The 17,202-nt window shown below is 35.4% G+C and overlaps 1 protein-coding gene across 11 annotated transcripts in view; it reads left to right on the top strand.

Annotated features, from left to right (window-relative positions):
* The window catches only part of LOC115218866 (LIM domain-binding protein 2), a 181,574-nt gene that overhangs the window by 93,327 nt on the left and 71,045 nt on the right, over positions 1 to 17,202 (top strand). For 9 of the 11 annotated variants that reach the window (XM_029788824.2, XM_029788829.2, XM_036508867.1 and 6 more), the window contains one exon: positions 12,761 to 12,796. The exons of the other annotated variants lie outside the window; for them this stretch is intronic. In XM_029788824.2, the coding sequence (XP_029644684.1) occupies positions 12,761 to 12,796 (36 nt within the window). The remainder of the gene's footprint in view (positions 1 to 12,760; positions 12,797 to 17,202) is intronic. 11 annotated transcript variants of the gene reach the window in all.

The following is a 17,202-nucleotide window of genomic DNA, read 5'->3' as shown; positions in this document are numbered from 1 at the left end:
TCAGTTAAGTTCTGCTTCCTCTCAATTCTCTCTCTCTCTCTCTCTCTCTTTGTCTATTGCTTTCTGTCTCTCAGATTTTGGTTTTTAAAACATGTTGATTCTATCAATTTGAATGATTGAATTTGTAACATTAGGGAGAAAAAAATTCCTCTTGAACCAAACTTCTCATTACTGGTTCTACATACGTATATGTATAAAACAGATTTGTAAGCAAATTGAGGTTTAAAGACAAATTGACTGAAATTGATCTACATACCTTTTGCTTACCATTCTTGTAAATGTATAATGTTTAATAAAACTATTAGCTGTTAGTTGATCTGTGTGCCTCTGCATGTATGTATGTGTTTATATAAATATAGATAGATATGTTTATATATAATATATGAATTGTTGTCTCTCGTAGTTGAAGAAAGACAGTTCTGCAATTTCCCACTTAAATAACCTGCACAAATGATTTGTTTATAATGATCAAATGTCTATGTTGTACATTAGCTCCTTTCCTCTATTAAAATCAGCACTGCCTGTACAGATGCACAGTGTACCACACACATCATGTGTCAAGATCGCAGAGCAACACTAGAGGAAGTACTTTGCTTGAGATCACAATGACCATCTGGTCCATGAATGGAAACCACGATATCACAATCATGAGGGCAATGCCTAACCGCTAGGCAATGCCTGCTCACATGTTTGTGTGGGTGGGTGTATTTGTAGCTGTTTATATATATGAGCATGTATTTTGTGATTATGAAAGAGAATCCTCTGTCATTATAGTGACTCTTCTAAGATATTTTGCTTGTTAGCTAAATCCCCATATAACAAAGACTGCAGTAGTAGTAAGACTTATAAGGATTATGGCTGTTGACACTGAGTGGCAAGGACTATAAGTGGATAGCAAGTCAAAGAACCATGGAGGGCCACAGCGGGCAGTAACACTTAATAAGAACTGATACAAGGTAGAGGGAATTCTTTATTCCTCCTACATATGACAACTCTCTCTTATGCTGGTGATATAATGAAATGCACTTATTCTTCACTATAGACCTATACAATAACAAAGTTGACTGGGTTTTCTCTCTTCTTATGTCTGGGAGATGGTATAGAATGTGACAAGAGACAACTTGTCCAACCTATGCCGGCAAAAAAAAAAAAGTGGACATTGTATTGTAAACATACATCTTTTTTTTTATTTTTTACCTTTTACTTGTTTCAGTCATTGGACTGCAGCCATGCTAGAGCACTGCTTTGAAGGATTTTAGTTGAACAAATCAACAGCAGCACTCTTTTTATTTTATTTTTTAAGGCTCATACTTATTCTATCATCTCTTTTACCAAACTACAGGGACATAAACAAACCAATGCCAGTTATGAAGCAGTGATGGTAGGGGGAGCAAACACAGATGCAGAGTTACATACACACATACATACATATACACAACAGGCTTCCACACTGTGTCTGTTTACCAAATTCACTTGCAAGGCATTGGTTGACCCAAGCCTATAGTAGAAGACACTTACTTGTGTGAGGTGCCATCCAGTGGGACTGAACCCAAAACCACTTGGTTGCAAAGCAAGCTTCTTAACCACACAAGCCTTATTAAAAAGTTTTGGTGTTATTTTTCCATGTTGGGTTTTTTTTTGGGGGGGGGGTCTTTTTATTTTTATCATATGTATGAGTCCCATATCTGACCTCATCATTCACCCCCACCCCACCACCCCCAGTTGCTCATTGCTCATCTTCTGCCACAGGTAACTTCCCACCAGCAACATACAATATTTCTTACCCACAATCCATTGACTTTCGTACAACCACACAACATCCCTATTGGCTCACTTCATCTCTGCTGCATACATCATCTGATTGTCTTTAATGCTCTGTTGATTTCTCGGCTCACTTCTGCTCTGCTTCTTATGCGTGCAAATTAATGTTTCACATCCAACAGATCATGTGTCTCTCGTTTCTTTCCAGTTTCTGCAGATGTTACTTATTCATTGCCCACATCTAGCGTCATACTGCTTATATACACTTCATACAGTCTAAATTTTGTACAGAGAGAGAGAGGGGAAGGGGCAAGTGGGAGAAAGAGAGAGCAGGGAAGAAAGAATCCTTTTATATTCAACAGGAACAAAAAGTTCCAAAGGATAACCAGTCCTTAACTCCACTGCACATGTGAACACACACACACATACATATGCACACACTAATATACATGTATTAGGAAACTGGGAGTTTTTTTTCTTTTCTTTTCATTTTATTTTTACCCTTATCGTTTTATCAACAGCATAAAACAGAGAATTTTGTTTTTGGAACAACTTTTTAATGCAAAATCATAATAAAAAAAAGTTGATTTTACTTCAAGTTAAACCAATAGAAAAAGAAACTTTATTGAACAGCAATTGTTCATTGAACTTTGACGTATTACTTAGCCAAATTTCGTTTTTGATACATTACAGATGTGTGTGCATGTGTGTGTGTTTTTGTATATGTATGTGTGGGTATATATATATATATATATATATATATATATATATATATATATATATATATATATATATATATGTATTTGTGTGTGTGCGTATATAATAGGACCAGTTTTTTTTTTTGCTCATTGTTGAAATTTTGAAAGAGTGAGGGCTTGAATTAAAAAATATTTTATAAATTTAAATTGAATTCAAACAAAGAGAAAAAAATATAGCAAATTTAATTCAATTACTTTAAAATATTTCAGTTTTTAGTTGTGGTCCTTTTGTTTGTTTTTTCTTTTTTATTTTGGAGATTTTTGTTTTTTATTTGTTGAATTTTGATTTATCTATTTGAAATGTATGAGAAAAATAATAATAAAACTTTTTTTTAAATAAAAATAATCTTAGAGAGGGGAAGAGGATTTATAATTTCCCATTTGTAATATTTATTAAAATCAAACAATATTGAGTTTTACAGACAAAAACTAAAACCATTGAAAAAAACTGTTCTCTTCTTTTATCTAATTATACTTAAAATTCAAAAGAGATGGTCATGTTTCATATTTATTTAGTAAATAATTTCAAACTTCATCATCATCATCATTTAACATCCACTTTTCTATGTTTGCATCAGTCAGATTTTTCTATGGCTGGATGCCTTTCCTGTTGCCAACTCTCACCTGTTTCCAAGCAGGGTAATATTTCACCATGTTTTTGGTGGAAGACTGGAAATGAATGACATTGTTTATAAGTCTGTGATGCTTGTTTAAAAGCCTCACATGATGACAAAACAAAGTTGTACACACAAACATATAAAATGGGCTTCTTTCAGTTTCTATCTACCAAATCCACTCCCAAGGTTTTGGTTGGCTTGAAACTATAGAAGACACTTACCCAGTGTGCCGCACAGTGGGACAGAACCTGAGACCACATATTGGGAAGCAAGTTTCTTAAATACACAACCATGCCTAAGCCTAGTTACACCTGCACCTAATTTCATATCTCAATTTTTTTTAATAAATAATTTTATATTTCTCGGATTTTTTAAAAATATATATTTCCGTTTTCCATAGTTACTCTTTTACTTGTTTCAGTCATTTGACTGTGGCCTTTAGTCGAGTAAATCGACCACAGGACTTATTCTTTGTAAGCCTAGTACTTATTTTATTGGACTCTTTTGCTGAACCATAAGTTACGGGGACATAAATACACAGCATCGGTTGTCAAGCGATGTTGAGGGATAAACACAAACAAACATACACACACACACATATATACGTATATACGATGGGCTTCTTTCAGTTTCCGTCTACCAAATCTACTCACAAGGCTTTGGTCGACCCGAGGCTCTAGTAGAAGACACTTGCCCAAGGTGCCACGCAGTGGGACTGAACCTGGAACCATGTGGTTCGTAAGCAAGCTACTTACCACACAGCCACTCTTGCACCTATTTGTTTCTTTTTTCTTCTGTTTTGGAATAGTTTCATTTCTCACAGTTTTTGTTTAAAATAATTAATAATTTCATATTTTATAGATTTTTAAGAAAATAAATAATTTCAGGCATCATAACTTTTTTTTTAGTAATTTTATATTTTTTCTAATAAATGTTCATAGTTTTGGAAGTTACTTTTTTTTAAACATAAATAATATCATCATGAATTAATTGCTAATAATTCAATTTAAATGATAAATTATAAATAGGAATTTGAATGAGAAAACAACAAGCCTACATTTAACTAACACTATTGCCTGACAAGAAACAATGATGTTTTAATCCTGTTAGTAGTCCTATTGCTCTTTTCTGTCTCAAATTGGTGCTTATAAGTATAATATCATATAATTTCACATTCCACAGCCTTTCTGGAATAAATTTTAAATTAAAAATTTTATATTGTGTAAAAGTTGCACCAAAGTAGTAGTAGCTTTGTGCAAAAACCTCACTAGTATGCGAAATCTATGAAACTGACCTATTTAAAAATTAGTCTGTTATAAATAGTACTTGTTGATGGTTTTCAAAGTATTTCTAGTAGCTTTCAAATAAAATAAGATAAGCAGAACGATTTAGTGAAGAAATAACGAAGTAATTTAACCCTTTTGCATGCAAGAATCCTGTCTGATTGTCGTAATCAGCATATAGGGACATCCGTTAGGCTTGTCATAATGGCTGAATAAAAATACTTTTTCAAAGACTTAGTTTTGAAACTGGTCAATCCTCTAACATTTAAACTGGTTATATCCGGCCAAAATATTCTACCAGTTTAATGCTCAAAGCAGCCAGAGCCAGCCTTTCACACCTACCTTACAGTGTAATTCTAAAAGTAAATAATCATGTCAAAACCTTGAAGCTACAAGATAATACATGATTAATTTAAAACAGTGCGAATAAATAAGCATTATATTTTGACAGAGTAATCTGAACACTAAAGGTATCTAACATATTTAATTTCATTAATAGATGCTACTAGGTTAAAGCCTTATATAATCTATTCTACTCTATATTAATACCATTAGCATTATGAATACTAGGGAATATCTCTAAGACAAGATACACTTTCTTGCATCAGTCATAACTATGGCAAAGTACATTACTGTATTCTCTCTTAGCTGTTCTTAATCTGGGCAGTAGCACTACCTTGGGGCACTTTGTAAGCTCATAAGGGGGCACCCTGGAGTGTGATAGGTGTTTGGCAGTATCATGATTTCTCTTGGAAATAAAACATTTAAAACAAGTATAATATTTATATTTTAGACACATTTTCAAAACAAGTCTTTGCCAAGATTGAAACATGTGTAGGGCATTGTGTTGTTAGTGAGCAGAAATCTGACAGTTGATGAACCAAGGACCGATATAACTGTGTTATACAAGTCCTCAGTTCTTTCAGTAATTTCCATAAAAGTTTTAACATGAGGGACAGTAGTCTATGCAAATAGCTAAAAAGAGGTTCATGCTGGGCTGGATAGTTATAGGAAAATTCTTATAGTAAACTGCTGTGCAAAATTAACTACAGTTTAACACAGGGTTATTTATCTGCAAAGGTTAAAAATTACTGCTCTTGTATGTATAGTTCTTACACTACTGTGTTACGGATACTAAGGGGTTAGCTATATTGATAATGTAAATCATGAGTGAGTAAAACAAAAGACGGTTTAATTAATAGGAAAGGATGAAGTAGTTTTAAAATGCTTAGGGATGGAGGGAAAAAATAGAATAGAAATAAGGTATCACCCCTCTTTTTTTTCCCTTATTTTTTTTCTAAAGAAATTAATTAGCAATGCAAGTTAGCAGAAATAGTCAGACTCATGAGATGAAGATAAAAATAATTTAAGATATTTAAACATTCATTGGTTTCAGTTAAAATACAATATGTACAGAAAAATGTGTATGTATATATAAAAGCAGGTCTGTTGTTCAAATAAACCACTACCAATCATCTTGAAATTATTGTTAATGGGCTACAATAGCTGTTAATGAAGAAATTCAGTTGTTATAAACAAAAGTAGGCCTCAAGAGCTGGTAAAAAAAGTTGCAGGTAGATTGAAGGATTACAGATTTTGTTTTTGAGGTTGGAAGAGGTTTATTTAAATGCACAGGCATGGATAGATGGTTAAGAAGTTTGCTTCCTAACTGCATGGCTTCTTCTATAGCCCCAGGCCAACAAGAGCCTTGTGAGTAGATTTGGTCAATGGAAATTGTAAGAAGCCCATCATGTGTGTGTTTGTGGCTCCTTGTTTTGGCATCATATGATAGTTGTAAATGAGTTCCTCTGTTATCCAAGAAGTGTCAGTTCGTGGGGAAATATTACCTTGCTTGGAAACAAGAGAGCTGGTGACAGGAAGGGCATTTGACCTTAGAAAATTTGCCTCAATAAATTCCGTCTGACCTATGCAGGTATGGAAAAGTGGGTGTTAGAACGACGATGGCGATGTAACATGGCAGTGACCATGTAGACAGAGAAATAATAGGAAAATCAAGCCCATCCTTTGGGAATTAAGTGTTCAAATCATCTATCATTTACATTTTTAGATTTCACTTTCCCATTATTGAGCAAGATATTGAACAGTAGAACACTTGGTTAGAATATTAATTTCACAGTTTATCAAGTTTATGGCAATTATTTGATGGCATTGTATGAGTAATATTGTGCAGTTGACAAACTCTTGTTTTAACCAAATCTATGACTAAATTTGGTTCTTGGTCAAAGCTGTTTCATTTTGTTAATGTTCTTTAGAAAGATGTAACTGTTACATTACCTATTTTGTTGTCATCTCAACTCAAATAGTAATCTTTCAGTTCCTACCCAACTCACTTCATCCTTTTCACTTACTCTTTCTTATTCCTTGTATATGATTGCAATTTCTTACAAAAAATTGTGCTTAATGATCAGGTGATAGTGTTAAGCTGAACAACAAATTAAGTCAACCACTGAAAATGGACTTGAGATAAGACATTCTAAGGGACACCCCCAAAAAATCTGTTAATGGTATGAAATATTTTCCATCCTTCCATTTTTATTGCCCACTACTCCTGATGAGGTTGTGGAGTTTGAGTCCTGAGGCACCTCCTCCATAGGGTCCTAACAGAAGCAACTGTCATTACAATTTCCTACATAATTCCCAAGTGTAACCAGCTGAGACTATGGATATTATTTAACCATCTTAATCTTGGTCAACCCTTAAGTCTCCTGCGATACAGCTTCGCTTGAAGAATTTATCTTGTGAGCCATCCTTTCCTGTGGCACTCTGACCATGTGTCCTTACCCCAGAGCTGTAACCTCTCAGTGTAGAAAAATAGCAGGTTGACCTGGAGAAACTCCCTGATCTCTAAGCTACACACCATATCAAGTAACTTTACTCCAGAGATCCTTCAGAGGAGACATTTTTTTATTTCCAAAGTCTTATATTTAGAAATTTTAATCTTAGTCTAAATAAAGCTATTATTTAGACTGCCCACAGTCCATCTTTTGCAATTCTTACTTTTCTACCTAAGGAAATCATTAAAACCAAAACTATAGCAAACACCAAAACTGTTATTGAGATTTTGTTTTACGAATATTCTTCACAAATGTATTTTATCGAGAGGCTTTTTTTCTTAATCTTTTACATTTACATTTGTGCAGTCTGTGACCTTTTCACTGCTTCGTAAGATTTTGACATTTTGTATACATTTTATATATTTTAGTTAAAAATTATTTCAAGTGAGATGTCTACAAGTGAGAAAGGTTAAAGCTATTAACTCTTTTAAGTGCTGCTAGCCTCTCCTTCAAAACCCTTAGTCATTCTTGATGATAAGATCTTTCATAGCCTATGATGTTGCTAGGTTTTGCAATGGTATTTATATTTATAAATTCTATAGGTTTTGCTCATGGTTGTAATTATTATTGTGGTTTTTATGATGGTTTTTTTAATTCATAAATTCTATAGGTCTTGCTCACAGTTATCATCCTTCAACTTAACATTCACTGCATGAAAAATACTTCAGCCAGCCCCCAATGCTGCTGGCCCTTATAGGGGATGCAAAACTACACTGAAGTACTGTACTCGCACCTGTGACCATTTACTTCCAAGACTTTATAACCACATGTAGCAAATCTTCACTTAACTCTTGGCAAACACTTGCTTACTACCAAGCTGTGAGCATAGACACACATACACACACACACTCTCTCTCTCTCTCTCTCTCTCTCTCTCTTTCTCTCTCTCTCTCTCTCTCTCTCTCTCTCTTTCTCTCTTAATCCTTTCTTCTAAATTTACTAACAAAATATTGTCCACATGACTCACTCACCTCACATCTTCCTGAGCCGCAACTGTGTCTGCACTGGTCAAAAAGAGGGACAAACAATATTTTTTGTCAAATGTAATTCCTCTTCCATTAGTATAATACAGACATAATTTGGATTCAGTTTAATCAGTGACAGACACCTTTCAGCCAAAATTTGTAATTTTGTGCTTCATTTATCAACCTTGGAAGGATGAAAAGTCAGTCAATCCCAGTGGGATTTGAACTCAGATGATACAACTACATGCTGCAAGGCATAATTCTATTATTATTATTATTATTATATTATTATTATTATTATTATTATTATTGTGGAGGCACATGGTCTAGTAGTTAGAGCAGTGAACTCGCGGTCGAAGGATCACGGGTTCGAATCTCAGACCGAGCGATGTGTGTGTTTATGAGCAAAACACCTAAGTTCCACACGGCTCCGGCAGAAGGTAATGGCGAACTTCTGCTGACTCTTTCACCACAACTTTCTCTCACTCTTTCTTCCTGCATCTTGCAGCTCAACCTGCGACGGACCAGCGTCCCGTCCAGGTGGGGAACCTATATGCCAAGGAAAACATCAAACTGGCCCTATGAGCCAGGTGTGGCTTGAGAAGGAACAAACAACAACAACAACAACAAAACAATTATTATTATTATTATTATCATTTATGTATATAGTACTCAGGTGTACCTACAACTTGTTGGAAAAGGGTAGAAAGAGGACAGAAAGCATCAAGTAAAAAATGACAGCTATGATAGTCAAAAGTACATGCATAGTACACAGCATAAAACATGTGGTAGTCATTCTGCCATCCACTACTCTAATATAAGAATTTGTGATATAGGCACAGATCCATACATTTAGTAGGAGAAAACAGTTGATAAAATTGACAGCAGTACCTAACTGCAAGTCATTATATGCCGAGAAATATGGCCAGTTAGTGTGACTTGCAAAGTTTGCATGCATGTACACACACACACACACACACACACACACACACACTGATTTGTGGTTTTGAGTTGTTTTTCATTGTGATGTTTTTTTTTGTAATATATTCTAATTATAAAGTTTCAGCCTCGTCTGGCACCTGTGTCGGTGGCACATAAAATCACCCACTACACTCTCGGAGTGGTTGGCGTTAGGAAGGGCATCCAGCTGTAGAAACACTGCCAGATCTGACTGGCCTGGTGCAGCCTTCGGGCTCCCCAGACCCCAGTTGAACCGTCCAACCCATGCTAGCATGGAAAGTGGACGTTAAACGATGATGATCATGATGATGATTAGGTGTGATATATGTGTTCTGTCTCATCCATTAAAGAAGCTTTAAATATGGAAATACTGCATGTAAAACAATCATCAGTTATTAACGAGTACTGTAGTACCCAGGCCATAGAACAAATTCACCTACACACCACAAATGCAGCACTCACTAAAAATATACAACCCATACAAGAACCAGATGCACTCTGGTTCCAAAATGGACAGATTTATCATTAAAAAACTCATAATAAAGTCCTAGTTTGCATACGCCTTAAATAGCATTGAGCAATTAACCCCCCACCCCCGTTATAAAATAGTAGGTTTTCTTTTCCTGATGAAGCTTTAAAAGGTCAAGAAACTACTCAGATTAATCCCACATTTTCTACTGTCAGGGAGATAAAACCTATAGTACGACCACTTTTGTTTACTTTTCAAAGCAAGGTTAAAATTGTATGCTTTACATTTCAAGTTATCCAAAAATACTGTGTAGTGTGCTGTGAATTTATTGATCTGAGGGACTTATCCTCATAATGTAGGGAAGCATAATTAAATCCCACAATGCATTTAGGTCCATTACTGTACCAACTCTGCTACTCCACAATCAGAAATACATGCATTTAATTAGTGTCAAAGCAATATTTGTTTCAAATTCATCCCCCTCCTTAATTAAAAAAAAAACTTCTTACAAAATACTCATGCAAGGAACAAATATTGCAACAGTTTAGAAACATTACACTTACAAGCATTGAAATTCTTTAAAAAAAAATAACAGCACCTTAACAACTCTTGGCCTTGATTTTTAAGACTTACTTCTCAAATATAAATTTGAAAAAGAAAAAAATATATTTCCATGTGTAACACTACACAAAATCAATTAAAGATATAGCGGCATTTTTTAAAAAATTTTTTGTCCTTTACTTTTGGATTATAAGTATTTTTTGCACTTTAAATTTATTTAGTTAGGTAGAGGGTAATTTTCTAAGTTAGGTAGAAAATAAATAAATGTATTATATTACTAAAAATTGCAAAGAAATTTTTTATATGTATTTCTAGCATCTAAATAAAACAAGAAATAATAATTAATGAAGTATATAATGCATACAAAAAACAGCAAAGGTTATTAAGACTTATAAAATATCTAATTAGTATTATTATCGGTATTTCGCACATCACTGCGTTCTGAGTTCAAATTTTGCCAAAGTCAACTTTGCCTTTCATCCTTTCGGAATCAATAAATTTAAGTACCAGTGAAACACTGGAGTCGATGTAATCAACTAGTGCCTTTCCCCAAAATTTCTGGTCTCGTGCCTTTAGTAGGAAGGATTATTATTATTATTAGTGAGTTAGTAGAATTGTTAGCATGCTGGGCAAACTGCTTTGCAACATTTTATCTGTCTTTACACTCGGAGTTAAATTTTACTGAGATTGACTTTGCCTTTCATCCTTTTGAGGTTAAGACCCATTTGAGCATTGGGGGTCAATATAATTACCTAGCTCCTCCCCCAAAATTTCAGACCTTATGCTTTTGGTGGTCACGGTAATCCTGGATATGTGGGGTTTCTTGATTGGCTCTAGCTGGAGTTTTTCCTGTATCTATGGGGACTGCATCATTCATGTTATAACTCTTAACATTCACCAAAGCTGTAAAATCTAAAAGCACTCTCCTTCTGTCTCAAAATAAATACTAAAAATAGAACAAATATGAAAAAAACATCCTGAAACTCAGAATAACAAATATAAAGCCACATTACAGGCTTATTGTTTGACTCCAGATGAGCACCGAATAGCAGACTTTTAATCAAAGACATTCCAATTGTGACCTTTTTACCTTTATTTCAGACAGTGTATGTAGGATCATATTATTCCATCCATTTTCTTTTAAGACTGACCGGTATGATTTGAGAGATCTTGGCAGCTATTTCTAGCAAGCTGAGTGACCACTTACAGACCAGCTCTATGTCAATAAGAGTGGATGTCTCCTATTTTATAGATCAAATGTAATAATTTTCAGATTATCAGTATTATTTTTAACTTTTAACTTCCCCACCTATACACATATGCCTTCATTAGTTCAGATTTATTGCAAACATTTTGTAAACAGTTTCTTCGGTAGAACACTTTATTCTACATTACTTGAATTCACTTAGTCGTCTGAAATCAGTCACAGACTGACCAGGAATGTTTTCCAAGATAAATTGGAATTCTGTTAGAAGGATTGGAAGTTATGTCCCATTTGTTGGAGCCATCCAAGTTAAGAATTGGCTCTTATGGGACCTGAATAGGGGAGTTCCTATTGGGTTGCTAGAAGTTTTTTTATAAGGCTTAGATAAAGAAAAAAGGTCAATGCTTATGGCCTTTTCTTGGTGTTCTGTGGCTAGCAGAGGGTATGTGTGACGGAGTCAATATCTTGAAGCAATTTTCTTCAGACCAGAAACTTGGCCATCCACCCATCAGTGCTTACAACAAAATGGACTCTGCTAAGAGCATCCTTCAGCTAGATCGGTGGTTTCCAAACTTTGCAGGCTGCAACCCCCTTGACACCCAGACCACATTCCTAGTGCCCCCACCCCAACTAACCATCACAAACATAGATCACTTTCTGAAGCAAATTCAAAGCAACTATATTTCACATATAAAACTTAACCTAATGAGCCCATTATTCTGTTGTTTTTACATAAATCGCTACCCCATTATCGCCCTTCTTTTCTTCAACACCCCCTTGAAACTTTCCACCATCCCCAGTTGGGGAGGGAGGATACTGCCCACTTTGGGAACCATTGAGCTAGATGATAGGCTAAGTCTTCTTTACAAATGCATATACAGTAGGCACCTGGCCAGGATTTAGGAGAAAATTATCTGCAATACACTAACTTCATACCCAAGAGGAATTCTCTCTCTCTCTCTCTCTCTTCAATATTATAGAAACCCAGAATTATGTAAAGACCCTATGGGCTTTTGAGGTTTGGGAATGGATTCACTGAATTCATTTTACTTCACATTCATTACAACTGCAATTATAGATGTGTAATTTTAAGTGCAGTTGTTTATGAACTATTTCTCATCAAGGAAGGTTTGTTCAAAATAGTTTTGTGTTAGTCAAAAGATAAGTTGATAATGAGTATTTTTTTTTGTCTTGATTTTACACATTCTACATACACACATGCAGACACACATCTGTAGTGAAGATATGTCTTTGGTAATATGTTATTTCAAATTGACTCCTTATTCGAAAGGTAAACAATTATTGATATTTTGTAACCTTTTTTTAGATTTGGTTCAAGTAACAGGAAAATCCTTCCAGATAGGTCAACATTTTTTTCTCTCTTTATTTTTCATTTTTCTTTCACTCTCTCTCTCTTTAGAGAAAATTAGTATATGCTAGTATACCTGCATGTTTATATTAAAGGCATTTAACTCTAAACACCTGAGCTCAATCCCCAACTTCATATGGTTCCAAGAAGATAGAGTGGTTTGCCCAGTTCACTTCCGTGTACAGTGGCAGCATTATAAGGATAATACACATTTCGTTAGCTCACAGCACCAAGTTTTCTGTGACAAAGACCAGCTTCTTATCCTTGAAGGATAGGGAAATTAAGCATCTCCAACAAGCAAGCCAAGCTACTCCAGATTGAAGATGAGCAATGACTCAGAAACTAGTCTCTGGATGCTGGCTTAGCTGGGTGGAGGTGCTTATCTCCCTCTTGTAAACATAAGGACACTGGAAATGTGTCACGGCTGACAGGAAGTGGTGCTGCTTCCTAGGGCTAAATAGCAGTAGTATTACTCCCTTCGTGGGACTGTCACATTAAGTTGACAGCATACAACTACTTTATCGTATCACTACTGCATAAATCTCTCTGAGAGATTTAGAAATGTATTATTTCTATATTTCTCTTTTGTTGTTGTTGTTGGACTCTCCTACTGCTTCAATGAATGAAGATTTAAGAAAATACAACCAGAAAGCATCTCTCTCCTATAGTTATTTGTATGTAGTGCCAAAGCTACAGACTTCCGATAGCATCCTCTACCTATTCATGTCACCTCCTTTCCTTGCCTCTGAACTTATGAAGAAAGTGTGATGGTATTGGTTTGCTGAACAACCTGCATAGTAAATATTACTATAGTAGGCTTGGTTTGTATACAGCCAGTCCCACTCTCATCCTTTAAACTTGTATTGGTCAAATGACATGAGCCCAGCAGTTGTCAGGATGCAGGATTTGTATGGAGTTATCTTCTCTTTGATGAACCGCTAAATTGCTGAAGGACCTCATCTGTCTTGGACCCATTGAGGTGTCTGTGACTGACTGCCTTCCAGAGGCAATTCCATAACAGAAACTCTGACTGCTGCTACTATCCCAGGTCAGCATAGACCTAGGAGCAGTAGTGGCTAAGAAGTAATTCCACACTCTTCAAAACTCTGGAACTCTTTAACCAGGATCTCACTCCTGGACGCAGTTTAATCTCCTCTGTTTCATTATAGAAACTGTGTAATTCAAACCAAGAAAGCAAAAAATATATCTAAACCGCCAAAATGGACTTCTTCAAATTTTTTAGATGGAATTTCAGTTTCTGTTTTCTTTTCCTTTTTTTGTAAAAAAAAAATAACTATCTCTCATTAGATACAATGTGCCACACTCCCTTTGAAATTTATCTTCGCTCCTGTTAGTTCTCTCTTTCTCTATCTCTTTCTTGCTCCTTCGCTTGTCCCACCAGGAACTGTCTTTCTACTTCCCATCCTGCCAATCAAAAATCCCCTCTGAAATAAATGTGCAGGATACAGATACATAACTGTTGTAGTATATACAGTAGATCTATACAATATTTTGCAAAATAGATGTTAAAGTGGTGATGATGATGATGATGATGGCTGTGCTGGTGGTGGTGGCAGCGGCAGCGGTGGTGGTGTGGAAGGTAGCAGCAGCAGCAGTGGTGGCGATGGCAGAGGGAGTTAAATAAGTCAAAGCTACATTAAACAATGGAGACCAGACAATTTTCAACTAAGAATAGGTTATTTACATAGAGGGACATTTTAAAAAAATACTATTGGTTGAAATAATATACTTTTTAGACTTATTTAAACATGTCACTTTGACTTTGGGGGAAAAAGTTACAAGATGGGTGTGGTTTAATTTTAAACTTTAGGAAAATGAACTTTGAACCAGGTCGTCCATTTTGTTACGGATGGGATTTAAACAAAAAGTTTTAATTTTTTTTTAGCTTCTTTTTCCTTATATCTTTCTTTCCTAGACAACTTATTACAACAAGGAAGCAAAATTCGAACTAATTTTTGTTAAGTCATGCAAACCTCGTGGTGAGATTGTTTTAACTCCTCACCATGCAGACTGTAACCCATTGAAGACCTTAGCTTCACTACCATTGACTGAAATTAAATGTGGTGGATTTGAATGGTTAGTACAGTACTATTTACAGCAGTGATTTTGTTCTACCATGTGGCAGTATCCACTAGTATCGGTTAGGCAAATTCTATTGTTGAGAGTTAAATGTCTTTGACTTAGGTACTTTACTCTCATCGATAGAATAACCCAGAGGCAGTAACTGGATTACAATGTACTGATTGCCTGTGGTCAGCTGCAATCTTCCATTTTACTCTAGATCACCACCACCATTATCATCATCATCATGTGCCTACTTTCCATGCTGGCATGGGTTAGGCAGAATTATCACAGTGCAAAATCACATCACTTCTTATTCAGGGCTATTAGCCCTCCTAGCCGGGTCAGAGGACCAAGTATTAATTGGGCATTTCACTTCTGCTACAGTTGCTATGAATGGATGCCCTTCCTAACTGCAGCCTCTTTATTGTATGTACTAGGTACATTTTGTCATGGAACCAGCATTAGAGTTGCCATGCTGTCTTAAGGCATAGGCACAGTGGGTTTGCCCTGGGGACCCACTTCTGATCTATGTATACTGTGGCTTGCTGCCAATAAATAAATATTTTAGGACCCACTGCATTGATTTGTTCAGGGTTCTATAATGCTGCTAAGGTGGCCCTGTAGAGATGTTGCTTTGTATCTGGCAGGACTATATTAACCCTTTAGCATTTAAACCGGCCATATACAGCCTTTAACACCTACTCTGTAATGTGGTTCTAAAAGTAAACATTAACATCACTGAAATATTGAAGCTACAAGATGCTGCATGATTAATTCAAAACAATAGGAATAAATAGACTAGAAAAGCACTCGGAGAGCACAGACCTCCGCCAACTAGAGTCAATCCCAATAGTCAAGGCTTCATTTTAAGATAGATACGCAAGCAAAATTACTAATAGAGAAACGAAAATAAACTTTGGAAACAGCAATGCCACCATAAGTTACGTGCAAACGATGAACGTGTTTTCAAGGGAGAAAATCAAAGAACATACTTCATGTAAAGTAAATATAACAAATGAAAAATCTTTCAAGAATCCATAAAAATTCCCAGATCACTACCAAAATTTCATCATGTGTTCCTTGTATCATTACCAACTTTTCCTGCAAGTTCACAACTTTTTCAGTTATTTTACGGACAGACAGACAAACCAACGCTGATGAAAACATTACCTCCTTCCTTGGCGGAGGTAACAAATTACATTTGACAGAATAATCTGAATTCTAAAGGGTTAAGCCATTCACCCTACATTGTTTCTGCTCATTTGCCAAATACTTTCAGAGAGTATTATTCTTGTATTCTTGTACTTGTTTCAGTCGTTTGACTGTGGCCATGCTGTAGCACTATCTTGAAAGGTTTTAGTCAAACAAATTAACCCCAGGACTCGTTTCTTGAGCCTAATACTTATTTTGTTGGTCTCTTTTGCTGAAATGTTAAGTTATGGGGACATAAACACACCAACACTGGTTAAGTGGTGATGGGGGAACAAACACAGACACAAAGACGAATGCACACACACACACACATATATACGACAGGATTCTTTCAGTTTCCATCTACCAAATCCACTCACAAAGCTTTGGTTGACTTGAGGCTATAGTGCAAGGCGCTTGCCCAAGATGCCATGCAGTGAGACTGAACCTGGAACCATGTGGTTGGGAAACAAGCTTCTTACCACACAGCCACGCCTGTTTTGTTTTGTTGTTTTTTTTTCTTTTTTCTTTTTCTTAATTGACTCCTTTAGTTGAATCACAAGATAAAAAGTTATTGATATTTTTGTAAAATAAATTTTTTGGCACTAATTCTAGTAAAGTTATCTTATACTCTTTTTTTTTAAATAATTATTATTGAAACATGAAGTAATGTAAATTAACATCTTCAATATGATTATTTTTTAAGCTATATTTGTTTTTGTTTTTGTATAGATAAAACATTTTATCTTGGTATGAGAGAATATTTAGATTATAATGGAATATTTAGCCCACAATGAAACTAAATATGTAACATCTAACTTTCCTGTCAGTTCATAAATTCAATGTTCAAATCCACTGCCTATGTTTTGTCATGCTTTGAGCAATATACTTAATATTATTGTAAAACCAGCTGTCACTCACAAGCAAAGACAGCTTGGTAAAATGTACCATGCTTTCACTAATTGTTTCATGTGCTTATGCAGTCACAAGCAGTTACAGAACACACACACTTTCTCACCCCCCTCACCCTTGATCTGGTGGCATATGTAGGATGTAACATTCAAAGGGGATGAGGACTACCCTAGTACTTGGCCAAAGCTTATGTTCAACTGAGTAGACTGGAG

The sequence above is a fragment of the Octopus sinensis genome, linkage group LG14 (assembly GCF_006345805.1).
Source record: "Octopus sinensis linkage group LG14, ASM634580v1, whole genome shotgun sequence".
In the NCBI taxonomy this organism is placed as follows: Eukaryota; Metazoa; Mollusca; class Cephalopoda; order Octopoda; family Octopodidae; genus Octopus; species Octopus sinensis.
The sequence above is the reverse complement of the archived record's forward strand: the minus strand, read 5'-3'. Positions and strand labels throughout refer to the sequence as shown.